This window comes from Heloderma suspectum, chromosome 15, assembly GCF_057233095.1.
Source record: "Heloderma suspectum isolate Gila_16-S chromosome 15, 16-S_ref, whole genome shotgun sequence".
Classification (NCBI taxonomy): Eukaryota; Metazoa; Chordata; class Lepidosauria; order Squamata; family Helodermatidae; genus Heloderma; species Heloderma suspectum.
Window position 1 is genome coordinate 3,487,486 of NC_139472.1, and position 27,562 is coordinate 3,515,047.

The following is a 27,562-nucleotide window of genomic DNA, read 5'->3' on the forward strand; positions in this document are numbered from 1 at the left end:
ACCTTACCTGTCTCCTGAGAAACCTGTACGAGGGTCAAGAAGCAACAGTAAGAACCAGACATGGAACAACCGAGTGGTTCAAAATTGGGAAAGGAGTACGACAAGGCTGCATATTGTCACCCTGCTTATTTAACTTATATGCAGAGTACATCATGAGAAATGCCGGGTTGGATGAATCAGAGGTCGGAATTAAGATTGCCGGGAGAATTATCAACAACCTCTGATATGCAGACGATACCACCCTAATGGCAGAAAGCGAAGAGGATCTCAAGAGCCTCTTGTTGAGGGTGAAAGAGGAGAGTGCAAAAGCTGGTTTGAAACTCAACATTAAAAAAACTAAGATCATGGCATCTGGCCCCATCACTTCCTGGCATATAGAAGGGGAAGAAATGGAAGCAGTGACAGATTTTACTTTCTTGGGCTCCAAGATCACCGCAGACGGTCACTGTAGCCATGAAATTAAAAGACGCTTGCTCCTTGGGAGGAAAGCTATGGCAAACCTAGACAGCATAGTAAGAAGCAGAGACATCACCTTGCCGACAAAGGTCCATCTAATCAAAGCTATGGTTTTCCCAGTAGTAATGTATGGCTGTGAGAGCTGGACTATAAGGAAGGCTGAGCGCCGAAGAATTGATGCTTTCGAACTGTGGTGCTGGAGAAGACTCTTACGAGTCCCCTGGACTGCAAGGAGGTCAAATCAGTCCATACTAAAGGAAATCAACCCTGAGTGCTCATTGGAAGGACAGATCCTGAAGCTGAAGCTCCAATATTTTGGCCACCTAAAGCGAAGAGAAAACTCCCTGGAAAAGACCCTGATGCTGGGAAAGACTGAAGGCAAAAGAAGAAGGGGACGGCAGAGGATGAGATGGCTAGATAGCATCACTGATGCAATGAATATGAACTTGAGCACGCTACGGGAGAGAGCGCAGGACAGGAAGGTCTGGCGTGTTATGGTCCATGGGGTCACGAAGAGTCGGACACGACTGAACGACTGAACAACAACTACAAAGCAACAACGTCGACTCAGCATACTCAGTAGCCATGGAATGTTGGCCGTTAGTTGGAGACAAAAAGTGGGGAGGTGGGATGGAATGGAATAGCCTCAAAAAGGGCATGGCTGGCTGGAACCTAGAAAAGGAACACTCCTGCTTGGAGCTGTGAGAATATGCTGCAAGTGTTTGTCACGCGCTTGACTTTGGTACTCCACTCCTGAGCTATAGACCCTGCCTGTAAATTGAAGTATGAATGTACGAAGCTGCCTTCTATAGGTCCCGCCAGCCCAGCACGCGTTTCTTTGTCTGAACTTGCCATGATCTCTCAGAGGTCTTTCCCAGCCTTGCTCCCTGCAATCCTTTGGACTCAACATGCGTGTCCTTTACCACCAAGCTGTGGGCCCTGTCCTATCTTTGAAAGCCCCTTTTGCTGAGGCTTCAGCATGTCCCACACGATACATTAAAACAGGGGTGTCAAACTGCAGGACAAATCCAGCCCTTCTCTGAAATTGGCCCCTGGGCTGAAAGAGGTTCCCTATCCCTATGTTAAAACAGCAGACCCATTGAATGCATGGAGCGTGTTTAAAAAACCTGACAGCTTGAAAGGCATTGCTCCTCTTCCTTTGAAGCCAGCAAATACAGGCCCCCTATTATTCTCGCCGTGGGCCCATCATGGCCTGACAACTGACAATCTTCCCTGCCTCTTCAGAAGCGACGGTCTCCGCCAGCTCCTATTTTTAGCACGCTTTGCGTTTACTTTGTTGAATGATCTTTGCTTCCTTATTCCCCGTATTAAGTGTGGGAGGAAGGCAACTCCTGCTGCAACCTTGTGATCGCAGCAAGGAACAGTTCTCTGTCTCCATCTCATCTTAGGGTACATTTATATTCCATTCAAAGCACAACCCCCCCACCCACCCTTAACACACTCAACTTCTTCAGTTGCAGAACGGAAAGAGAATGTTCACATTTAGTTCTGTACGACCCCTTGGTGTTTGTACGGTTGTAAGCCATATTACAGGGATGCAGAACCTTTTCAAATGGAAAAAAACCCTGCGCAAAAGCCTGGAAGGCACCAAAGAATAGGGGGTTGGGGAAAGGGGGTTGGGCCATTTGGGCCCACCCGGCGGGCCAGATTTGCACCCCTGCAGTATTATATAATAAGCTTCCAAGTTAAAAAGAAAGGTGACTTTGATATCATTTCAAATCGCATGCAGCAATGGCCTATCTTTCTTTGTGACCTACCTGCAAAGACTTGGTTACCAGCAGGAAAAGCTTTAAGTGAAAATGGGCTGATATTTTTGTATGTTTGGCACGACCCCTTTTGCCCCTCCCACCACTGGGATAGGGCCCCGATGGCATCTCCAGAACTGAATTTGGCCCTTGGGTTGAATGAATTTCCCCACCCTAGCCTGGGAGATGGGACCCATGGAGAAGTTGGCAACTCTGTCTTAAAGAATTTGTGTTCAAACAGGCCTTGCACACTCTCCCCTTTCCATCAAAATATGGCTGTGCAATAGGCAGAAATGGACACAGATTAAACTTTTCCATCATAGAGATTGGGAGAGCTTCACCTGGGCACTGAATGGACAGACACCTTTGTGTCAATGAAGCACATTTTTAAGGCAAATACAGATTTGGGGCAGGGAAGAAGAAAAGACAAACTCCCAAGAAGAATTCTCTTTATACAACTCTTACACAGATCATAACCTATTAAAATATATACATAAACCTCTATTGGGGCAACACATTTTGACAATCCTGAGTGTTTCAAACTGCCCTTATAGCAAGGATATCTAGGCTGTGTTTGTTTCAAATGTACTAGAGTGATTATTGGTTCCTTGTAAACTTTATGGATATGTAACATACAAACTCTTTTGTACTCTGTGTTAAATGAGCTCAGAGCAAAACGCTTTTGTACGCTCTGTTAAATGATTCCAGAGCAAGCCCCCTGTCTATTCTGCATTAAATGACTTCAGAACTAAACCATTTTGTACTCTGCATTAAATGACTTCAGAACAAAACCCCTTTGTACTCTGAATTAAATGATTCTGTCTGCTCCCCATAGTCACAAACCCTCCCAAATGGATTAGAATCCCCCTTCTAACCATGACATGTGCATTGAAAAAGACATTTAAAAAAACACACCCTGACAATAGGGGAGTTAAAGAGCAATTGATCCATATTTTGTACCCTTGTGGGATATTTATGTACCCACAGGACATTTTTTTAAAAAATGGCTCAATTCCAAACTGGGACCGGACCGCTAGATTTTAAGAAGACAATTAGCCTTGCTGGAACAGACCAAAGGTCCAGCTAGTCCAGACTGCTGTTTCCCACAACTGCCAACCTCTGGTATTCAAGGCTGTACTGCACCTGAACATGGAAATTCGATTTAGCCATCACAACCTTAGATAGACCTCTGGTCTATGGATTCATAATATCTGCATCTTGTGGTAGTGAAAAAGAGACAGGCAGACACCCTCCAGGTGAGTGAGCATTTGGGACAACACATCACTAAATGAGCTGTCTGGATTTGGGGGTGCTGCTTGTTTCTTGGACAACGATGAAATCAACCCACACTTGATGGCAAGCAGCGGGCACGTACACAGATGCCCACCATGGTACACTGGAGGGTGCGCATCAGGGCAAACGGATGCTGGAGACTGTTTTCACAAAGGTGCAACCCCCTTCCCTCCTGAGCCCTGGTCTAGCGTGGCCAGGTATCCTCTTTTATAGAGGACTGCCCCCTCTTAGAAGCCATCCTATATTTGAAGGGCTGTCCTGTCCAATTCTGGTTTAAAGAACCATCAGAACTGTTGCCCGTCATCAGAAGGAACATCAAGAACATCAGAAGGGCCCTGCTGGATCAGACCAAGGGTCCATCTAGTCCCGCATTCCGTTCACAGTAGCCAACCAGCTGCCCACGGGAGACCCACGAGCAGGACATGAGTGCAACAGCACCCTCCCGCCCATGTTCCCCAGCAACTGGTGTACAGAGGCATCCTGCCTCTGATACTGGAGGTATACACAGGTCCCCTGGCTACAGCGTTCTGCAATATGGTGAGATAGGCTGCATTTCCCTTTCAGTCATCAGGATAATTTCTAAACAGGAAAGCCATGCATATAAATTAGCACATGCAAATGGTATGCAAATTTATGTCCTCCTTTGGGGGCGATCCATACATGGCCACCTGATTTGCCCAACAATGAGGCCCATGTGTCTGATCTTGAGCTTGACCTGAAGGACAGAAACTGACGTGGGTTCTTCTTTCAGCAGCTGGTTGAGGAGTTCCTGCTCAGGACCTTGGAAGCGGGGTCAGGGGAGGCAGAACGGAAACCTGCCCCAGCGGCAACAGCTCTGGACCAGCAATGACTGAGGCTCTGCTGAGCCACCGTAGCGCAAGAAACTAGAGCATTGGGCTTCTCAAGCCACTGACGCAACGTGGCCCTCCTTTTTCCTCCAGGAGGGCCATGGGTGGTCTGAACATCTCCAGCTGGGGTTGCAGCAAAGGACTACCGACATAACGAGCCCCAAAACCACGACGAAGCAGAGGGCCCATTTCAGCAGCCCCGTGTACATGAACGGGAGCACAAGGACAATGAGCATGGCGACCAACAGCAACAGCAACACCAGTCTCTTGGCTGCAGCCCGGCTGGTCCCTCCGCTGGCGTGGTCATGGTTGCCGGAGATGAGCTGGCACGGAGCATGGCCTGGGCTGGGAGAGTCCCCAGGGCAGGGCACCTCGGCATCCAGACCAGGGCATTCCAGCCGGTCCACGAGGTCCTCTTTGTCATGGAGGCTGCAGATGAGCCCCCCAAAGACCACGGTGGCTTTCCGGCAAAGCGGGCAGCTGATCAGCCAGGTGCGGTCCTCACGCCGCAGGATGAGCTTCAGGCAGACGGCGCAGAAGGCGTGCTGGCAAGCCAGGAGCTTGGGCAGCCGGCACGGGCTGTACCGGTTGAAGCAGATGAGGCAGTCCATTTCGGCAAGTGAAGCTTTGGGGGAGCGGGGCTGCTCGGGCGGTTCCACGGGTGACATTTTGGAAGCCAACGCCGGTGGCTTCAAAGGGGGAGAAGGCGCCGTTTCTGGAGCATCTTGCTTTGGACCTTCTGCGGAGGGCGAACGGCAGGCACAGTCCCCTTCTATGGGCTGAGCTTTGGAAGCTGGACCACTCTCCATGTCGGGAGTCGGTGCTTTGGAAGCCTCAGACTGCTCCGTTTGTGCCGTGTTCTCTTTGGCTGTTCCTAGCCGGCCCGTCTCCCTCGTTTCCATCTCATTCTCAATGTGCAAATTGTCCGTGGAAGGGTCCATGGAGAAAGCGCTGTCGCTTTGGGGCCGCAGCTCAGCCCCCTGCAAGTTGTGTTCGCGGATCCAACAGCTCCTTTTTATAAAAGCGCTTTGTCCCGTAAACACAGAGCGATTTCTTTGTTTGCTCTTCTGAGCATCCCACCCGCCAGGCAAAAACAGTGACGTTGTTGGGGCGGGGGGGTTGTGTGTGTGGTTTTTTTTACAAGACTGGGATGGAAGTTAATCAGTAATCTCAACGGCCACAGGATTTTACGATGGCTGATAACATCACCGCCTGAGCAATTCGGTCTGAAAGAGCAAACATTTCTTTATAATTGGCAAACAAAACTTAAGAAGGCTGCTTAAGATTTCCAGGCGAGGAGGAGACAGAGTTGAAATAACTCCACACAAGCTGGCTGAAGCCTCAGAGACACAGTTTGGAGGGGCTCCCCAGCTCCTCACTCCACTTCGGCAGAGCAGGAATGAAAATTCCACACAGATTCTAAATTTGGCCCAAAATATGGCATGTTGTCGAATTTCAAACACTGTCAGAGTTCATTCTTGAAATCCGATGCTCAGGGAAGCATTAAGAAAACCTTTGGTCTTTTGGATGAATTCTAAGGTGATAACATAATGCTTCCCAAACCTGGTGCCCTTCAGATGTGTTGGACTACAAACCCCATTATGCCTAGGCAGCATGGAATTTGTAGTCCAACACATCTAGAAGGCACCAGGTTGGGAGGGCTGAATTTTCCGAATTCTAAACTGAAGAGGTTGAGAAAAGAAAATCCAATATATGTAAATGTGAAAATGCAGTCCCATGTAAATAGGGCCAGCATGCCATTTGAATCTCTGCAAACATTTTGATATCAGAGAACTGCTCCAGCATATTTCCCTGCGAAATTCCTTTTGGTTCTAGCCAGGATTGTATGAATCAGCAAAACCTGAGCTCACCAAAGTTCTCCAAATTCCATCTTGAAGCTTGTTCCAACTCGAGTTCATATCAAATTGTGAGCTCTGTTTTTTTCTTTTTGCCTGAAAATTCATGCATATTTTCATGTGTATTTTTCCAAATGCGTGCATCAGCTTTACGCATGGCTGAAACGTACACATTCTTCTCCCACTGATTAAAGCGTATCTGTGAGCATTTTTCAAAAGTACACATTTCTATGTGCATTTTTCAAAGGTACACATGCTGTCGAAAGCCATTTTTTTGGTCCGTGAATCACACTGCAAGCTCAGTAAGGTTCAGACTTCGACTGCAGATTGCTCCATATCTGTGTTTGGTTTTGAAGTCGCAAACTTGGTAAATCCTGATCGAGCCCAAATGGAAACAAATTTCTCATACATCCCTAGTTCTAGCTGTGGTCCATCAAGTCAACGAGTAACACACAACCAACCTAAAGCGATTTATCAATAGGCTTCCAGAAAAAAAGACAGGCACGAAACTTATTGGATAATCTCCCACTTCTCAATCTGGATCAAGCGCATCCTTTCCCTCACCAATTTTACATCCATGGCATTAATTCCTAGGTGTTGTCACAAGTCCATAACTCAAAACATCTGTAAAGCACTTTGTACACTAAAAATGCTGTCTAGCTGGATTGGTTTGTGTGGACTACAGTAAGTGCCTCCATCACTTTCCTTCTAGATCGCCAACGTCTTTTCACTGGAATGGTAGAACTCCCACTCTTCCTCTACAGGAGTTGTGATGTTACTTCCTGCACAGAATTCTGTTTCCTGTTCCGGATAGTGCATGGCCAATTCCGTCTCGTCAACGCCCTCTTGGGTTCCAAGGCTCCCTTCTTCATCTCTAGCTGGACAGGTCTTCCCAGAAGGCACTTCTGAAACAGACCCCACGATCACCGTTTCAGCTCTCATGATGTATACTTTTTCTAGGGAAGGAAGCAAGTAAGATAACAGCATCAGCATCAGCATCATTTCCCCCTGTGAGCAGCCCAACTCAATGTGAAGTTTCAGAAAAATGAGCTAAAGGCTCAGATGTTTTTCTTCAAGGAAACATTCCCCTCCAGCAAAAGTCCAGTGTTTTGTTTGATTCAAAGGGAAAGTGGAGCGTGGTTGCATCTGTGGCATGGTGTTCCACACGGATACAGGATTATTTTGCAAACGTCGAATTAGACATCTGAGATACAGGGTGTTTCCTGACAGAGGGCTCCTAGCGTGACAAATGGGAAGACATCGTACACTTCCAGATAAGGCTTTTCTTGCACCATCTAGCTTTGCCTCATTCATGGAATTTTATGAGGAGGTCCAGACAATGACATCTTCCACTCGTCACCCTCCCGTGTTTCCCCATCACTTCCTCTGTCTTTTTTCTTACTGCAGAAAATCTGTGAAGGACTCAGCCACAAAGCCCACTGAGTGACTTGGGGCAAGTCACCGACTCTCAGCCTCACCTACCTCACAGGGTTGTTGTGAGGATAAAAACGGAGAGGGGGAGGATAATGTAAGCCAACTTGGGCTCCTTGCAAGAGAAAAAAAAGGCAGGATATAAATGTAATAATAAATAAATAGCTGCACAATCATACCTGTGGATGTTTAGCCCTAGGACCCTTCCATCTGGAAGCACCCATTGCTTAGCTGTCCATTTGCTCCTTAACAGATTTTATTTATTTATTTATTTACAGCATTTGTATACCACTCCAGATCCAAACAGATTCCGGAGCGGTGAAAGAGAAAAAAAAAGATGGAAGATGTCGTAGGAAAGTCCCAGAAAGGTTAGAAAAGTTGTCGTCTGGGCCCCCATGAAGGATGAGTTTAATCGGTCCTGGATGTGTCTTTAGTTATGACACATAAAAGTTTTTAGCTATACGTTGTTTGTGTATATTGTCTGTGTGCTTTTATGTAAATGGCTTTTAAACTTTTTATGTTGTTTTTCAATGTTTTAACTTCTGTAAACTGCACAGAGCTTCGGCCATGGGGTGGTATACAAATGTAAACAAACAAACAAACAAACAAACAAGGTCTTGTCTGGAAACACCCACTGTATGTGATCTTGGGTTTCTCAGCTCTCTGAAATATGTTTGTGTCCGGAGAGGCCAGGACTGCTGACTTTGGAGGCGAGTGGACTGGGACTGCATGAAAACCCAGGAACTATCCGGGAACGGTTTCTTAAACTTCCAATTCTGCTTCTCTCCTCAAAAGCAGGGATGCTTCCGGAATCAACTGCCTCTATGAGATTCCACCCTGGATTTTGAGGACAAGGCGACAGGCAAAAGTCTGAACCCTCCCTGAGTAATCAACAATTCCCTGAATGTAGAAAACTAGAGCAGCAGGGGGGAAATTTGCCTAGGATAGGCTAGCTTGCCCTCTGGGCAGGGGCTGTCATTTTTTAACATGAGGAGGTAGCACTCGATCACGCACATACCCAAATTTCAAAAGCGGAACTGTCCATAGAAAGCTGTGCCACGTAATTCTCCTGAACATATCGATGAGCCCTAAGATACGTGGTCCACAGTGCGTGGGGGCCCTTTGCCCTGAATAAAATCCAAACTGCACCGAGAATAGCTGAATCTTGTGACCTAGATAAAATTATGCAAAATGGGCACTCTGCATAATTTATTCTGCTTCGGCCATTCATGTGTGTGGGGAGGAAAGAATTTGGAAGTGCCCAGAAGCTGCGGCCATTCCCTGGCCACAGCTCAGCTTCTTCAGTCACCTCCTTAGAAATGTTTAGCAGGCATCCCACACACTGTTGTAAGCGTGAATTTGCCATCATAAGGACTAGAAACTTGATTTTTTTTAAAGAAAAGAAGGAAAGCAAAGCTGTGATTCTTAGGAAGCTGAATTCTGCGCTGAAGACCACAGACAGGGTCACAGAATACATGCAACCATGATTCTAAGGGAGAGAGAATTCAGTTCCATTTTTTACCATTTTCTGGCTGTGCTGTCCGTATTTCGTCCTTACCCTGCTGCAGACAGAGGCTTCTCTTAAAGCCTGCTGAACCCGGTGTTGTTGGAGGCAGCCTTAACAGATGCTCGAGTCCACCCTCTTAACACAGGGCTTGGATCTGGCTGCATGCCTCTGCACTCGAGCAGAGTGCCCTCCCCCCCTCCCTCAGGAGTGCCAGCGGGCCCTCTCCCCTCTCGCAAGACCTCTCCGACTCACCAATGTGGTTGTTCGTACGGCTTTGCAGAGGAGGCTGCAGGGATGCCACCCTGCCAAAATGAACCAGCTCGCCCCCGCTGGGTTCGAGGCCGGGCGCCCTCTCTGTTCCCAAGAGGAGTCTGTCGTCGGGGGCTTCCGTGAGAAGTTCTGGGTCCACTGGATCTCTCTGTGCTGGGCCACTCTCCACAGAGCTGGGCGCCTTGATCCTCTTCTTGAAAAGACGGGAAGGCAACAGAGCAATTGGCGATGGGTTCCGCCTCCGTGTGAAGCCAGGACAGGGAATGCTCCCCCAGCCTCCACCGCAATCCGTAAATCAATCATAGCCAAAGATCTGCCTGTATCTTTTGGCTTGACATCTGTCCTCCAGACCTCCATGCCCCGCTCCCTCCGTGAGTCTGCCTGCTCACTGCCACGGTCACCAGCTGCTCTCCCTCCTCCTCCTCCTCCTCCTCGCTACCGCTTGCTTGCTCGACAGGCAGAGAGCCAGGGAGCAAGGAGGCCGCGGCATCTCCTCCGCCGCCTCCCTTCTCACCACCTCCATCGTCTGGCCAGAGCGAGAGGCGGAGGAACAAGCCGGTTGCAGTGGAGAAGAGCAGGAGCAACTCCAGGGGGCTTTTCTCAGTCGGCCCCTGCTGGAGCGAGGACCCTTGGCAGGTCCCTGATCATGCCGACCCTTGACGCCGGCCCTGCTCCTGGGTCCCTCCTGACCCCCCTCGGTGGTGACGCCCCCTTTCCCTGGCCCCGCCCCCAGCCACTCATAGTTTGGCGGTTTCCTGGCTTTTGTGCCATTCCCCCCACCTCATTCTAAAAGGCTGAAATGCCTCTCCTAAGGCTTAGCGGCTGGCAGTAAGAGCTTTAAGCTGAGATATCCTGGTATTGTGCGGGTTTACTTATACTTTGGCCCCACCCTTTTTCCTTCGGCCCCACACACCACTGGAACGCAGCCCCCGAGAGCTTCTCTGAAATGATATTCAGCCCTCGGGCCGAGAGAAGTTCTGCACCCCTGTCTTAGAGCCAGCGTGGGCTACTGCCTAGATCAGTTTTTCCCCAACCTGCCTGCTGCCCTCTAGAGGTTTCGGACTATAACACCCATCATCACTGTGACCACACTGGGGCTGATGGGAGTTGTAGTCCAATGCGTCTGGAGTATGCCAGGTTGGGAAAGGATGGCCTCATACGTCCCACAGGATCACACACACGCACATGCAAAATCGTCATCTCAGCATCAGCGGCTCCTGAACCATTTGTAACTCACTGCTGAAAATGAAGCACTTAATTTAACCCCTAGAGGTGGCGGGAGCGAGTCGTGGGGCAGAGGCCATACTTACTCTGCACATCTTCGCATGGTTAGAGACTGCAATGGGGAGAAAGAGAGAGAGAGGTCACGTCTCATTTTCCAGAGGGGAGGCTGCTGTAGCGTGTTGCAGTAAAAGCAACCAAGAGTCTTGTAAAAACTAACCCTTTTATTCTGGAAGACAGATGCCTGGAGTGGCAAATTAAGGATGCTCTCGATCCTTAAGATCCCAAACTCAATTAATTTGCGGTTAACGAGACATGCATCTGATGAAGTGTCCACAAAAAAGCTGATGCCAGGATAGATTTGTTAGCCTTTAAGTGCACAATCCTGTGTATGTGTTCAGACAGAAAAAAGTCCTACAACTCCCCGCGTGCCCCAGCCAGCCATGCTGGCTGGGGAACGTTGGGAGTTGTCAGACTTTTTTCTGCATAAACATGCAAAGGATTGTGCGCTTAAGGCATTCTTCCACTTGCACTGGCAACCTTGATGTCGTTCATAATCCAGGTAGGCTGTGGCAAAGAGGGTGCAATCCTATGCATGCTTTGATAGAAAAAAGTCCAGCTCCCAGCATGCCCCAGCCACAAAAGTAGTAGGAGATGTTTCTGACTCAACATGCATAGGATTACGCCCTAAATCTCTTTGCTACAGCCTACCTGGCTTATGAACCACTAGGGATGTCTGTCACTGGGAAATCCAGTTCTTTTTCGGCTCGACAGACTTCCAAAGCACGTACGACTCACTTTGCATCTGCGAGCCAAGTTGCGGGCTGTCTCCTGAACTCTGGGAACTTTTTTTGCACATTTTCTTTCCTGGAGGGTCCGCAATTTGCGCAAAGTGCTGAGCAATTTGCAGAACTACAGCCAAATTTGCATAAATTGCTCAGAAATTTGTGCAAAATGCTCAGAAATTGGCACAAATTGTGGAACTTGTGGGGGGAAATAAATGTGCAAAATGCCTGGAAAATCCATGAACTGGACTCACTCTCTGCAGACTGAGTTGGGCGCTACAGCAAGAAGTGGAATGAACTCCATGGGGCTGAGCCTAGGCAAACCTGTTGCACTCCACTCTGCAAACAGATTTCTCTGACATCCCTATGAACCACATCAAGGTCACCAAAGCAAAGGAAAGAACGCCACCTCCTGGCACAACAAAATCATATGAACACAAGAGCTATGCCAGATCAGACAAAAATGTCCTTCTAATCCAGCATTCTGTCCCACAGTGGCCAACCAGATGTCCCAGTGAGAAGCCCACCACAGGACATAACACCATCCTCCCACTCACGTTCCCCAGCATACTGCCTCTGATACCGGAGGTAGCATAAAGCCATCAGGACCAGCAACCACGGACAGTCTTCTCCTCCTGCAAGAATTTGTCCAATCCCCCTTTTAAAGCTGGCTAAGTTGGCGCCCTTCACCACGTCATGATGCCGATTTCTTTGATCGCTGTGGTTTTCACTGTTTTTAAATTTTTTGTTTTTATGTTAAGTTTTAATTCAGATTTTTTTTAATCAGGATTTGAGTGTTAGCGCCACTGTTTCTGGCAGAAAGGCAGGGCACAAATTAAATGAATAATGTGGTAGCAAATTCCATAGTTTAAATCTGCACCGTGCAAAGAAGTCCTTCCTTTGCTCTGTCCTGAATCTCCTGCTGTTCAGCTTCCTGGGATGAGCCACGTTGGGTTCTAGTATTATGGCGGGGGGGGGGGGGAGCCCTCTCCCTGTCCACTTTCATTACATCATACATAATTTTGTACACCTCTGTCACGTGCTCGCTTTCTAAGCTAAAGAGCCCCAAATGCTGTAACTTTTCCACACAGGAGAGTCACTCCATCCCCTTGATCATTTGGGTCGCCCTTTTCTACCCTGCAATATCCGTTTTGAGGTGACCAGGGGTTGTATCCAATGTTAGTCCCTACTGAGAGCAGACCCATTGAAATTAATCACGCTGTAGTTTGTGTGGAGTGGCATGGCGTCATGAAACCTGGGCCCTGAAAGCCCGGTGTTGAAAGGCCAAGTGTCTGATGGGGATTAGTGGCCTCTGTTAAGGCTATGCTAACATCCATTTAGTCAAGTGTGGGCATCCCACGGCCCGTGGGATGGATAGGGCCCTCAGGGGCCTTATGTATGGGCCACTACAGATGCCCAGTGCAGCCACTGTCCCTCCCCCGATTCCGAGTTCTCAGTGCTAGGGACACAGGGACAGGGGAATGACTCTCCCCCAAGCTGCCCTCTTCCCCAGTACCATCAGGCTTCCAGCAGCCCACCAAAACAGCAGGCAGGAGCCCAATCATGTTGGGAAAGAGAGTGCGTGAGGAGAGTCCTCCTCATGCATAGGGATGTATGAACCCCCCAATGCCCAGTCGGGGCGGGGAGGCCCATCATGTGGAAATCCGGCCCTCTTGGGGCTCAGCAGATTTCCCCGGAGCCTCTGCTGCAACCTCTGGGGTTCGCTGCAGCTTTTTTCTGTTTGAACAGAGCAAAATACACCAATTGCAGCTGCAATGGAATTATGAATCGGGCTGCAGTTAGACTAACGTTGGCTATGACCCCAGAACTGCACACAGGATTAACCCAAATGGTGCATCGTCATTCCACAACGGCGAGCTTTGTGGCGCCTCGGAAAGACAGACAACAGATGTATCAGCCCAGGAGCGGTGCTCACTCTTCACTTTGTGGGCAACGATCCACTCTTTGCACGCTCTCCTTCGCCACAGCATCAGCAAGCCGACAATCAGCACCAGGATGGAAAGGAGCACCATTCCCAGAAGCACCAAGCCACCATCATCTGCAACACCCAGATCAGAAAAAGGATCAGGAAGATGGAGGAGGAAGCGCACGAGGAACCTCACCAGCACTGCACCAAGTCATACCCTATTTATTTATTTGTTTGTTTATTCATTTCTTCGCTTATATATTTATATATATTTTTCCTAAAGCTGTCCTGGAGCTTACAAATAATCCATTAAGCAAAATGGGCCTTCCTGCAAGTTTTCCATCTCCAAAGACACAACACACAAGGAAAAAGGGATGGGGAGGGAAGAGAAAAAACAGCCATCTTGCAGCCGGGTGAGCAGAATGGCCCCGTTTCCCCCTCTCATCTCCCTCTGCACCTGTGTGCTAGAATGGCTGCCAGTGGTGATGATACATTTAGTTGCAGAACTTCCAAGTTTTGGATGCCGAGAACCGACAGCAATAAACATAGCCCATGAAGGAGACTGAAGCCAACATTTTTACCAATGACTTGAGAAGGGGTTGTTCCTGAGCTGATTCTCAGTGTCTGTTTATAGATCTAGGTATCCATAAATCTATCTATGCCTGTATCTTTAAATCCTGAGCAGGATCTTGGCCATTAGAGTTGATCAAGGTTATTCTGCTCTAAAGGAGATGCGTCCTGCTGTCTTTAACAGGGGGTAATTGGGGCCATGTGCTTCTGGTCTTTGTATTCTGCAGAATTAATGGGGCAGGTATTTTGCTCCTCCTTGGTCCAGGGTAAATAGAGGAGGGCTGCTTGGAATCTCAGGCCATCTCTCCAGATAAGCCTGAAACGTTGGGAGCCCCACATGAGTGTTGTCTGCGGCAAGGTTATTGTAGACCAGGAACCGTCGTGTGTTTCCTTTCAGTGCTGGCTTTGTTTCCTCCACCACCCCTCCTCGCCGTTCACTGTATCTTGTTTCTATTGTAGTAAACACCGTTTCATAATCTTTGGGACGGATTTCCAGCCAAACGCTAAGAAGGGCGGTTTTTTGGCCTTCTCCCCCATGTGACCTAGGTTGTCCACTGTGGTGCACTGGTCAGTTCTGAAGTGCAGGCGCTCATCATGACATTCCCCACAGACACGCCCCCAAGGAGAATCCAACAATTCAGGTGGCTCTGTTGATCTACATCAATAAACCAGTCCTACAAGTTCTCATCTCCACCAGGAGCAGTTGTTCTATAAAGCCAATTGGTCTGAATTGCCCATTCAGGACCAAGCCACCCCCAAAAGACTTTGCATCACAACAGGGAACAACAGATTGTTGCTGGGAAAATCCATTTCTTGCCCAGCTACTGAGAGGATTGCAGCTAAACTCAGAGGGAACAGGGATGCCTGGGGGTAGGGGTTGGCGGGCAGATGACATCAATGTCCCTGCTATGCAAAAAGTGCTAGTGCTCCGTCCCTACTAGGGATTTCTGTCTCTGGGAAATCCAGTTCCCTTTTGACTCAACAGAGTTCCGCGGTGCACATGACTCACTTTGCATCTGCGAGCCAAGCTTTTCCCCAAACTCCAGGAACCTTTTTGCACATTTATTTGCAGGTTCTGCAATTTTTGAGCACATTTGCTCCAATTTCTAAGCAATTTGCACACACTGCAGCCAAATTTGCACAAATTTGGCTAAATTTGCACAAATTTGGCTAAATCTGCCCACATTTGGCTGTAATTTGCACAAATTGCTCAGAAACTTGTGCAAATCGCAGAATGGAGGGGCTCACAAAATGCCCGTAAAAATTGGGAAACTGGCCTGACTCACTGGTCAGTCTCACTTCCCAAAAATTGGGAAACTGGCCTGTGGCGCCTGATGGAGTCAGGCGCCACAGCGGGAACTGAAATAAAGTCCCGGGGGCCAGACCTAAGAAAACTCATTGAACTCCACCCCCCAAATGGATTTCTCTGACACCCCTAGCCCCTACACCACTGATTATCCAGGTGGTACACAACCACTGGAGATAACCTGAAGGATCGTCTCCTTCCATATATACCTGCCTGGAGCCTAAGATTATTCTCAGAGGCCCGTCTCCAGGAGTCTCCACTGAATGACCTGAGGTGGGGGGCTACTAAGGAGAGGGCTTTTTCAGCGGTGGCACTCTGTATTTGGAATCCCCTCCCCAGAGAGGCTCGCCGGGTACCTACCTTGTGCTCTTTTCAGCACCTTTTTATTCTCCCAGCTGTTTTAGTCCTTCACTTTTAAAAAATGTATGTTTTTATATTAAGTTTTACTACGTTATTGCATTCTATGGTTTTAGGTTTTGTCCTGTGAACTGCCCAGAGAGCTTCGGTTGTTGGGCAATACAGAAATGTAATAAATAAAATACAACCCAATCACCAAAGGGCAGCTTATATGCAGGAACTAACTTTCCCCCCCTGTTAGACATAACTTTACTCAGATTAGATAACAAACTATGCCAAGAGAATATCTGACCAGTACATTTTTCAACAGGCCAAGAAAGGACCGTCTCTGTGGATGCGAATCAGGCCAGATGAAAAACAATACGCAGCACGTTCTTTACTGCCATTTACAGAACTCACCTTGGGATAGATTTTTCTACTTTTCAGAATTTTCCAGGTCAACCACATGATTCTAAAACTACGTGGTTATTGCCTGGTGGGCAGTATAGAAATGAAAGGAAGGAAGGAAGGAAGGAAGGAAGGAAGGAAGGAAGGAAGGAACTTGGCTGGTCCTCCATCTCCTTTTGGGGGAGTACTAGACACCAAAAATTCGCAGGAGGTTGCTGCTTGCTTGGGGGGGGGGGGGGCGCGATGATGCTTTCAAGACCATCACCTGGTTTGTCCAAGCACCTGTCAGCACCCCTGGAATGACACCCCCCTGCTTACCTCTCCTCGTCCTTTTCTCTTGCGTTATGATGCCAGCAACATGGCTGGTGTTGACCTCCTCCACAGGTCTCCTGATGGTTGTGTGGAGGACTCGGGCAGGGGAACTGCCCAGGAGTAGCCCAGGGATGGCCACTGGTGTCACGGTGGCCAACTGCTCAGCAGGCTGGTCCAGGGGGCGCTTGTCATGCGTGGAAGTCCCTGTGCTCACGGTGACCTTGTTTAACTTGGCATACCTAGGGGGAAAACAGAGCATAAAAGAGTTGCAACGGTCCAGTAAAGTAGTCCACCACTCATATCCCAATTCTGCACAAGGCGGAGAGCCACATTCCCTTTCCTCCCAAATGCCAATCCTTTGGTTTTCTGGCTTTTGTGTGGTTCCCCCCCCCCCCAATCTAAATGGTTGAAATGCCTCTCCTAAGGCTTAATTCCTGGCAGTAAGAGGGTTGAATGTGCTGGTATTTGGGGAATTTTGGCCCTGCCCCAATTTGCCTTGGGCCCTGCCCACCGCTGGAATGCGGCCCCCAAAATGGAATTCAGCCCACAGACTGAAAGAGGTTCAACACCCCTGCTTTAAAGTATCGCCACATGCCCCACAGGCTAGCATGGCAGGAGACACACTTGCCAGCTACGGATCACGACCATTACTGTGCTGTGATTAGACTGGGATATAATCCCATCGTGACTTGGTGGTGACAGCGTGCAGCCTCCTTTGCACATTATTGCCTCTTTGCCACTTCTTCCACCATCTCTCCTGTCCAGTCAAACTGTCAAGAGGGAGAGTTGTGTCAGTTTCAGCCATTCCCTCTGGTGAAACTGGCAGAGCTTTCTGGAGAGTTTTCTGGAGAAAACTTTGGAACTTCAAAACTTTCTGTCCATACATGCATAGGATTGCATCATTCGAGTGTTTTATTGTAAACCTCCCTGGGAATGTTTTATTACAGGGTGGTATAAAAATCTTCCCCTTCATGGATCACTGCCTTGTTGTGGCGAAGGGGCTTGCGTAACTCAGTGAAGCCATAAGCTATGCCGTGCAGGGCCACCCAAGACGGACAGGTCATGGCAGAGAGTTCTGACAAAATGTGGTCCACTGGAGAAGGAAATGGCAACCCACTCCAGGATTCTTGCCAAGAAAACCCCATGGAACGTATCACAAGGCTAAAAGAGATGACGCCGGAAGATGAGCCCCTCAGGTCGGAAGGTGTCCAATATGCTACTGGGGAAGAGCAGAGGGTATTTCCAAGTAGCGCCAGAAAGAGTGAAGCGGCTGGGCCAAACCCGAAAGGACACTCAGCTGTGGATGTGTCTGGTGGTGAAAAGAAAATCCGATGCTGTAAAGAACAATATTGTTTAGGAACCTGGAATGTGAGATCAATGAATCAAGGTAAGCTGGAGGTGGTCAAACATGAGATGGCAAGATTGAACATCGACATCTTGGGAATCAGCGAACTAAAATGGACAGCCATGGGCGAATTTAATTCAGGTGACCATCATATCTACTATTGTGGGCAAGAATCCCTTAGAAGAAATGGAGTAGCACTCATAGTCAACAAAAGGGTGGGAAAAGCAGTACTGGGGTACAATCTTAAAAATGATAGAATGATCTCAGTACGAATCCAAGGCAAACCATTCAACATCACAGTAATTCAAGTCTATGCCCCAACCACTGAGGCCGAAGAAGCTGAGGTTGATCGGTTCTATGAAGACCTACAACACCTTCTAGAACTAACACCAAAAAAAGATGTCCTCTTCATCATAGGGGATTGGAATGCTAAGTAGGAAGTCAAGAAATCACCGGGATAACAGGCAGGCATGGCCTTGGTGTACAAAATGAAGCAGGACAAAAGCTAATAGAGTTTTGCCAAGAGAACATGCTGATCATAGCAAACACTCTTTTCCAACAGCACAAGAGGCGACTCTACACATGGACGTCACCAGATGGTCAATATCGAAATCAGATTGATTATGTCCTTTGCAGCCAAAGATGGAGAAGCTCCATACAGTCAGTAAAAACAAGACCTGGAGCTGACTGTGGCTCAGATCATGAGCTGCTTCTTGCAAAATTTCGGCTGAAATTGAAGAACGTCGGGAAAACCACTAAACCGTTCAGGTATGACCTAAATCATATCCCTGATGAATATACAGTGGAGGTGAGGAATAGATTTCAGGGATTAGACCTGATAGACAGAGTGCCTGAGGAACTATGGACGGAGGTCCGTAACATTGTTCAGGAGGCAGCAACGAAATCCGTCCCAAAGAAAAAGAAATGCAAGAAAGCCAAGTGGCTGTCTGATGAGGCTTTACAAGTAGCTGACGAAAGAAGGGAAGCGAAAAGCAAGGGAGAAAGGGGAAGATATAGCCAACTGAATGCAGAGTTCCAGAGAATAGCAAGGAGAGACAAGAAGGCCTTCTTAAATGAACAATGCAAAGAAATCGAGGAAAACAACAGAATGGGAAAGACTAGAGATCTCTTCAAGAAAATTGGAGATCTCAAGGGAACGTTTTGTGCAAAGACGGGCATGATAAAGGACAAAGAAGGCAGGGACCTAACAGAAGCAGATGAGATTAAGAAGAGGTGGCAAGAATACACAGAAGAACTATACAGGAAAGATCTGAATGTCCCTGATAGCCATGATAGTGCGGTCACTGAACTTGAGCCGGACATCCTAGAGAGTGAAGTCAAGTGGGCCTTAGGAAGCATTAGTAACAACAAAGCTAGCGGAGATGACAGTATTCCAGCCGAGCTATTTAAAATCCTAAAAGATGATGCTGTTAAAGTGCTGCATTCAATATGCCAACAAATCTGGAACACTCAACAGTGGCCACAAGACTGGAAAAGGTCAGTTTACATTCCAATTCCAAAGAAGGGCAACGCCAAAGAGTGTTCAAACTACCGCACAATTGCACTCATTTCACATGCCAGCAAGGTGATGCTCAAAATCCTACAAGCTAGGCTTCAGCAGTATGTGAACCGAGAACTACCGGAAGTACAAGCTGGGTTTAGAAGAGGCAGAGGAACTAGAGATCAAATCGCCAACATTCACTGCATCATGGAGAAAGCAAGAGAATTCCAGAAAAATGTCTATTTCTGCTTCATTGACTACTCTAAAGCCTTTGATTGTGTGGATCACAACAAACTGTGGGAAATTCTTAAAGTGATGGGAGTACCAGACCACCTTACCTGTCTCCTGAGAAACCTGTACGAGGGTCAAGAAGCAACAGTAAGAACCAGACATGGAACAACCGATTGGTTCAAAATTGGGAAAGGAGTACGACAAGGCTGCATATTGTCACCCTGCTTATTTAACTTATATGCAGAGTACATCATGAGAAATGCCGGGTTGGATGAATCAGAGGTCGGAATTAAGATTGCCGGGAGAATTATCAACAACCTCCGATATGCAGACGATACCACCCTAATGGCAGAAAGCGAAGAGGATCTCAAGAGCCTCTTGTTGAGGGTGAAAGAGGAGAGTGCAAAAGCTGGTTTGAAACTCAACATTAAAAAAACTAAGATCATGGCATCTGGCCCCATCACTTCCTGGCATATAGAAGGGGAAGAAATGGAAGCAGTGACAGATTTTACTTTCTTGGGCTCCAAGATCACCGCAGACGGTCACTGTAGCCATGAAATTAAAAGACGCTTGCTCCTTGGGAGGAAAGCTATGGCCAACCTAGACAGCATAGTAAGAAGCAGAGACATCACCTTGCCGACAAAGGTCCGTCTAATCAAAGCTATGGTTTTCCCAGTAGTAACGTATGGCTGTGAGAGCTGGACTATAAGGAAGGCTGAGCGCCGAAGAATCGATTCTTTTGAACTGTGGTGCTGGAGAAGACTCTTACGAGTCCCCTGGACTGCAAGGAGGTCAAATCAGTCCATCCTAAAGGAAATCAACCCTGACTGCTCATTGGAAGGACAGATCCTGAAGCTGAAGCTGAAATATTTTGGCCACCTAATGCGAAGAGAAAACTCTCTGGAAAAGACCCTGATGCTGGGAAAGACTGAAGGCAAAAGGAGAAGGGGACGGCAGAGGATGAGATGGCTAGATAGCATCACGGATGCAATGAATATGAACTTGAGCACGCTCCGGGAGAGAGCGCAGGACAGGAAGGCCTGGCGTGCTATGGTCCATGGGGTCACGAAGAGTCGGACACGACTGAACGACTGAACAACAACAATAAAAATCTTGTGAATAAAAGCATCAACATAAAACACTAAAAAAAAACACCCTTGCATAAATGCGACACTTTTTTAGTATAAGGATGCATTATTATTATTATCAGCAGCATCAAACTTTATAAAAAAAAATTTGTTCAAAAGACACAAAATATAAAGACTCATATTTATACGTTTTCTGTTTGCGTTTTCTTCCCCTATGTTTCAAGTCCTGATGATCTATGGCTGGGCAAAGACATTCTAGTGCCAGAGATGAAAGACAGGAAGAAACACCCCATAATTCCACGTAGAGAAGCTAACTGGACAAGAAGCTGAATCTTATTTAAAGAATGACCTGGTTTGCACTTAACAACAATCCAGAGAGCCGGCTGAGTGTGGGCTGTCGTTGAATCGCAGGCTGTCGTTGAATTGTGGGTTGTCGTTACGAGTGAATCCTGCACTACGGTTTAACTATGGGTTGTTAACCACAAACCCAAGAAGACAAGTCACAGCTTGTTGTTGGGCTGTGAACTTGGGTTTGTTTGTGCTCCTTGCCTCGTGTCCACATATGATAGGACCAGCTCTAAGTATGCACTGGATAAATCAAAGCAAAGGAACTCTTGCTCACTCTGTGTTGCGCTTGCAGATTTGGGTGCTTGAATCCTGATCCGAGAAAGTTCCTGGAGGGCATTTTTCACAAACAGTATCACTGACAGAGGTGCCTGGCAAAAGAATAAAGGATCAATTTTATATATATTTTTATGCATAAATAAATAAAATCATCAAGAGCCCTGTAGGATAAGACTGAGGCCCAACTTACCTTACTTCTCCGAGCGGCTAACTAGATACCTCTGGGAAGCCCATAAAGCAAGACTTGGAGGGGGGAAAAGTGTAGAAAAGGGCAACTAAAATGCTGAAGGGTATGGAGCAATGCCCCTGTGATGGAAGGTTATAGCAGCTGGGAGTTTAGCTTGGAGAAATGGCAAGTGAGGGGAGACATGAGAGAGGTGTACAGAATTATGCCTGGTGTGGAGGAAGTGGAGAGAGAGATATTTTCTCCTTCTCTCATCATAAGAACATCAGAGGAACCCTGCTGGATCAGACCAAGGGTCCATCTAGTCCAGCATTCTGTTCACACAGTGGCCAACCAGCTGTTGACCAGGAACCCACAAGCAGGGCAGAAGCGCAACAGCACCCTCCCACCCATGTTCCCCAGCAACTGGTGTACACCGACATCCTGCCCCTGAGACTGGAGTTAGCACAGAGCCATCAGGTCTAGTACCTATCGATGGCCTTCTCCTCCAGGAATTTGTCTAATCCCCTTTTAAAGCCATCCAAACTGCTGTCCATCACTAACGGTGGCATTATTGCTAATGCACATTGACGCTAATTGTGGCATTATTGCTAATGCACACTGACACTAATGCACATTTCCAAACAGGAACAACATTCTTGTACCTCCCTAGAAAAATATCCAATTCCATCAAAGAGCAGATGCCAGACCAAAGACTTGTGACGATCTATGAAACACAAAGGGAACGGATTTAACAAAAACCGTATATATCCCTCATGGTATATTCATGTTGTTGCAGTACTATGAGGGCTGTGTGCCCTGAACAGCAGGTTAAAAAATCTCTTCGATAATAATAACAAAAAGCGGCGACCGTTTCTCAGTCCTGGAAGCCCAATTTAGGTCACTTGGTGGGACGTTCTCCAAGGCAGCTTTGCCTGAAATGAGACCTGTTCCACATGCAGGGATTTCAGGGAAAGCTGCCTTTGGCTTCCAGGACTGAGAAGCTGTTGTAGATGAGATGGCAGCATCAGGAGGTATGTGTGGGGTGTTGATTTGTTAGGCGCTGGGGACAAGCTGGGCCTGTACAGAAGAGACAGGCTTCCCTGGAACTGGAACGGAACTGGACTGCTGGCACTTAATATGTAAAAAGTTAGCTTTCTTCCTAACTAGCAGAATCTAAAGAAATTATGGAAAAGAAGGGCAGGAGAGCCAGTTAGCCACTTCCTGGAGTATTATTGTTGTTGTTGTTGTTCTTATTATTATTAACATTTCTATACTGCCCCATAGCTGAAGCTCTCTGGGCGGCTTACAGACGTTAACACAGATTGCAGAACACGGGTGCACACACAGACGGGCCCTTGCTGGGGGCAATTTATTTATTTATTTATTCATTCATTCATTCATTACATTTATACCCCGCCTTTTTTCCTCCTTAAGGAACCCAAGGCGGCTTACACAAGGATCCTCCTCCTCCATTTTATCCTCACAACAACAACCCTGTGAGGTGGGTTGGGCTGAGAGTCTGTGACAGGCCCAAAGTCACCCAGCGAGCTTCCATGGCCGAGTGGGGACTAGAACCCGGATCTCCCGGCTCCCAGTCCAACACTCTCACCACTACACCACACTGGTTCTCAATTTATCTGGATTTATCCCTCCTACCTCTGGTTTTGACTCCAAAGCCCGGCTTGCAGGTGGAATGGGAAGAGCACCGAAAGCAGCCTTTCTCCAGCGGCGTTTGGCAGTGCCACCCAGGCTTGCACTCACACACTCGGTCGGAATTGGCCGTGCAAGGCAACTTCTCCACCAGGTTGCGGTCTGCAGGGGAGGATCAAAACACAGCCAACAGCGCTGACTCAGACTCTTGATCCATTTAGACCAGCAGCATTATCTACTGCGACTGGCGCAGGTTCTCCAGAGCAGGGGTGTGGAACTGCCGGCCCGCAGGGGCTGTGCATCCAGCCCGCGGAAACCTCCTTGGGCCCCTCCAGGTCACAGACAACAGCGGGAGGGTGGGCCGCTCTTCTCAGCACCGGGTAAGTGTCGAGGGAGGCATGGAACTCAGGGAAAGGCAAAGTGGGCATGGGCGTGTGGTGGGGGGAATGATCACATCACTGGGCGTGACCATGCTGTAGCGGGACCCATTCTGGAAGACTATTGCGAGGAGGGCGACAGCGGTGTACGACAGTGGTTCCCCCATGCTCAAATCTCCATGCCTGAGTCTTCCCTTTCGTTCATCCTCTGTGCCTGAACTTTCTCCTGCACCCTAAGGGGAGAGTTTAGGGAGGCGGTTTAAAGCAAGACAGCCAGGTGCAACGGATGAACTAATCCGGGATACCAGCTGTATGTAGCAACAGATCGCTGATGATGAAGGTACATATATTCACTAGGTAGCCTGCCAGATATGTCAGAATATAGCCTAACCACAGATGTAGCTGATAGCCAATTAGTGATGTAAGCACGACTTGGCAGAATGCGTTGGAACCTATGGGAGAAATACAAAATGACAAGCCCCAAGGGAGCGCCCAACGGCGCATCTCCCCATGGGCAAGGATCGTGCCACGTGCCACAGCTGACCAGCTATGGAGTACGTCTGTTACTGCACTGGGGCTCCTGGTAACTGAAGGGGCAGACGTTCTCTGCATCTGCCTGTTCCTTCCCATGTTCTTCTCTGCTGTTAATATCTTGCCTCTCCCTCCAAATAAAATCTGGGAAAGGGACCCAGCTGGTGTGATTGTTGCCTTGCTTGAATCCTGCAGATCCTCTGCCCCTGGCAGGACATATGCCCACTGATGTCATCTGGCCCTCAGAGGGCCTGGTGGGGGGCGGGGGGATTCACCTCCCCCCCAGCCAATTCTCATTCTGCACCCCTGCTCAAGGGTCTCAGGCATGGCCAATATCATCACTGGCTACCCGATCCTTTGATTTACCATGATTTATTTACTGAAAGCATTTTGATCCAGCTCCGCAGGCCAAAATGGCTTACAGTCAACCAATAAAAGAACGAGGCATTGAATTATTCTTGAATGCTATGAGAATAAGATCTCTTCGGAACTGATTTTGCTGTATATTTCCCGAATGTGTTTGCAGACTCTTTGTATTTTGGTATGTTCAAAGTCCGGTCAGTGACCGTAATAAAGACGATGATGCTTGCCTGCAGGCTTCCCATCTAAACAGACATGACATGAAAGGAAAAAGGGATGGGGAGGGAAGAGGGGGAAAAACCAGTGGTCTGGGATTAAACCTGGGGCCTACTGCATGCAAAGGGGGGGGCATTACCCTGTGAGCAACTGTCCCCTCCACCAAGAAAATATCTGGAAGGAGAGGCAAAAAGGATCTGTCTGTGTCTGGGGGGTGGGTGGTGCATTCTGTGACTGTGGCGCCTCACCCCAGACGCTTGCTGTATCTAGAAATGCAACGGAATAAGATGGTAGAATTCTGAGCTGGTAGAAAGGCGCAGGAAGAGATGGACACACCTGCAAATTGTGTCTGGCGGGGAGGGGGAGAAAATAACAAGGGGAATTTGTGGCAAAGACATTTACCTGACGGGCATGTCCCACAGCCCTCGCATTTCGGTGTCACAAGATTGTTGTTCAGGTAATGACCCTGTTCACAAGGCAGCTTGACGCAGCCGCTTTCCCGATCCGTGGGGCATTCCATCTTCTGGCTAAATCCTGTAAAGAAGGAGGTGGGAGGAGGGAAGACATCGTGTTACAAAGAAGGCCTTGCAGATCCCACTGTCATGGATTCAGAAAGCATGTTTGCTTGTTTTCTGTACTTTTAAACCGCCCAAGAAGCAAAGTACTCCGGGAGACGTACAATGCATTAACCCCCACAAATAAATAAATAAATTCAAGCATTAACAACAACAACAAAAATTAAAACAGCCCAGAATGAATGAATGAAACTAAGAGAAAACTGGCAGCAAATAACAAAAACTTTACAGCATCATGAAACCAAATTAAAAAGCCAACAGCGGAGTCAAGGGCTAGAAAAAGTTCTTAAAATGCTTGGGAGAATAAAAAGGTCTTCCCCCAGCACGGGAAAGACCCTAACGTAGGTGCTAGATGAGCCACTCTGGGGAGAGGATTCCACAAAAGGGGTGCCACCCCTGAAAAGACCCTCTTTCTCATAGCCACTGGCCTCTCCTCGTTTGGTGGGGGCTCCTGGGGAAGGGCTTCGGATGATGATTCATTGTCCAGGTAGGTAAATATCCAGGTAACATTCTGGTAGGTTGGTTTGTAGGCTATCTGGTGCAACTCCCCTGCTTGATGCAGAAGGGACTGCTGCTGTTCCAGCTCTTCTTTTCCTCTTCCCTCTTCATCCCTTCTTCCTTTTCTTTTGTGTTTATTGGACTGTGATCCTGGGCAGTGCTTCGACAATGCCGTCTAGTCCAACCCCTTTGCTCCATGCAGGAAATCCACAGCTGGAAATCTGTCTGGCCTCAACTTGAAGACCTCCTGCGAGGAAGAGCTCAACCCTTTCCCCCGATCATTGGCCCTATTGCTCTTGCTGCAGAGGGGTTTCTCTTAACGCCCACAGGCGGAGGGCGTAAACCTGTCTCCGGACTGTGCTACTTTAGACTCTGGGGCGGGGCGGGGGGCTCACTTCATGGGAATGCTGTGCCATGCAAAACTTTGCAGGAAGAAAACTCGGGAGAAGAGCTGGAAGAGAAGGCCGCTGGGAGGCTGCAGCCTCCTACCTCCAGGAAGAACTTCACGGCAACCTGGGCACATCCATCAGCCTGGGCACATCCATCAGCCTGAGAAGGAGCTGCCGCTGTTCCAAGCTTCCGTTCCTCTCCCCACCATCCCTTTTTCCTCTTGTATTGTGTTTATTAGGTTGCGAGCCTGTGCCGCGCTTAGAAAACGTTAGGTGCTTTCTAAGTGGACAAATAAGAATAACTTTAAAATATTATTTAAAATGTTTTAAATAATAAATACTGGTTTGATTGCTCTTGTTGCTGTTTTTAGGCTGGTTTTTATTGCATTCTTACTGTTTTATTGTGTTTTTATCACTCTTAATATTGTACCAGTTTGATGTGTTCTATTGCTGGATGCCGCCATGGGAGGGCTTTTGCCCTGAAAGGCGGCCAAGAAATATTTTTAATAAAGTAATAATAATGATACATACCTAATAAGCAATAACAAATAATTATTATAAACAATAAATAATCATTACTAATAATTATCATCATTAATCATCATCATTAATAACAATTAATAGTAACTAATTATAAGAATGCTATACCTACTCTACCATCCTGCCTGTTCCTCGAGATCAGGCGGCACGACTGTTAAATGCGCAGCAGCCCTGTTCTCTTTTGCATCTGGCCACCTCTTCACTCGCTTCCAGCATGGACACAAGCCGACCACTTACAGCAGGGGTGGAGAACCTCCACCTCGCGGGCCGATCCGGCCCACCAGGCTCGCCAATCTGACCCCCTGGGGTTCTTCCAGAGGGTGGGGCTCAGCCTCCTTTCTTCTGTACTGGGAGAGGCACAGGACTCCCAGAGACATCATGCGGCCTGCTGAGATCCTGCTGGGGGCAATGCAGCCCATCGCCACAGACCAACAACGCACCCTTGAGCTACAGGCTACAGCCTTAGAGCGGTGGTGGGCAAAAGGCAGGTTGGGATCTACTGATAGATCTCTGGGAGATTTGCAGCAGACGGGCAAGGATTTTTGACTACAACTTGCTTAACAATTGCAGCAAGAGAATGACTTCTTCCTTGTCCAAAATTACACTGCTAAAATTAAGAAAGTCTGGGGTAGCCAGGAGTGGATTTTTGCATGCTGTTATTTATTTATTTGTTCATTTATTATTACATTTATATTTCGCCTTTTTTCCCTCTTGCAAGTAGCCCAAGGGGGCGTCCATGCTCCTCCTACTCTCCATTTTATCCTCACAACAACCCTGTGAGGTAGGTTAGGCTGAGAGGCAGTGACTGGCCCCAAAGACTCCTAGTGAGCTTCATGGCTGACTGAGGACTAGAACCCAGATCTCCTGAGTCCCAGTCCAATGCTCTAACCACTACACCACAGCGGCTGTTGAGTTTTCATACTCATAACAAGTCCCTGGGCTCTGAATGCTTTAATTCTAGGTGTCTGTGTTTTGCACCGGGCTCTGATAGATGGATTTCAGGGTTCTAGTAAAAAATAAAGCCGATCATAAAAACCCATCCATGCCTTAGGGAGGCAAAGACATTGAGCAGATGAGATCATACCTATATGTGCACCCATGGCTAAAAAAAAGAAAGAAAATCCTGAACGTAATATTTACCCCTGGTGGTGTGCTGTTAACACAGAAGCAGAAATGTCA

At 47.9% G+C, this 27,562-nt stretch overlaps 2 protein-coding genes across 3 annotated transcripts in view; both read right to left on the bottom strand.

Annotated features, from left to right (window-relative positions):
* Positions 1–2,656: 2,656 nt before the first annotated feature.
* The window catches only part of LOC146335194 (tumor necrosis factor receptor superfamily member 8-like), a 36,539-nt gene continuing 11,633 nt past the window's right edge, over positions 2,657–27,562 (bottom strand). Inside the window, exons 3-10 of one of the 2 annotated variants that reach the window (XM_084822121.1) lie at positions 24,784–24,915; positions 22,904–23,059; positions 21,080–21,173; positions 16,299–16,531; positions 13,370–13,492; positions 10,738–10,763; positions 9,410–9,620; positions 2,657–7,175 (exon numbers count right to left, since the gene is read on the bottom strand). In XM_084822121.1, coding sequence (XP_084678247.1) covers positions 6,928–7,175; positions 9,410–9,620; positions 10,738–10,763; positions 13,370–13,492; positions 16,299–16,531; positions 21,080–21,173; positions 22,904–23,059; positions 24,784–24,915 — 1,223 coding nt within the window. In that variant the 3' untranslated portion in view covers positions 2,657–6,927. The remainder of the gene's footprint in view (positions 7,176–9,409; positions 9,621–10,737; positions 10,764–13,369; positions 13,493–16,298; positions 16,532–21,079; positions 21,174–22,903; positions 23,060–24,783; positions 24,916–27,562) is intronic. The other variant, XM_084822122.1, reaches the window with a different exon arrangement.
* RNF186 (ring finger protein 186) lies at positions 2,662–7,138 on the bottom strand. Its single transcript, XM_084822125.1, has one exon. The coding sequence runs from the start codon at positions 5,302–5,304 to the stop codon at positions 4,417–4,419; it is 888 nt and encodes a 295-aa protein (XP_084678251.1). The 5' UTR covers positions 5,305–7,138; the 3' UTR covers positions 2,662–4,416.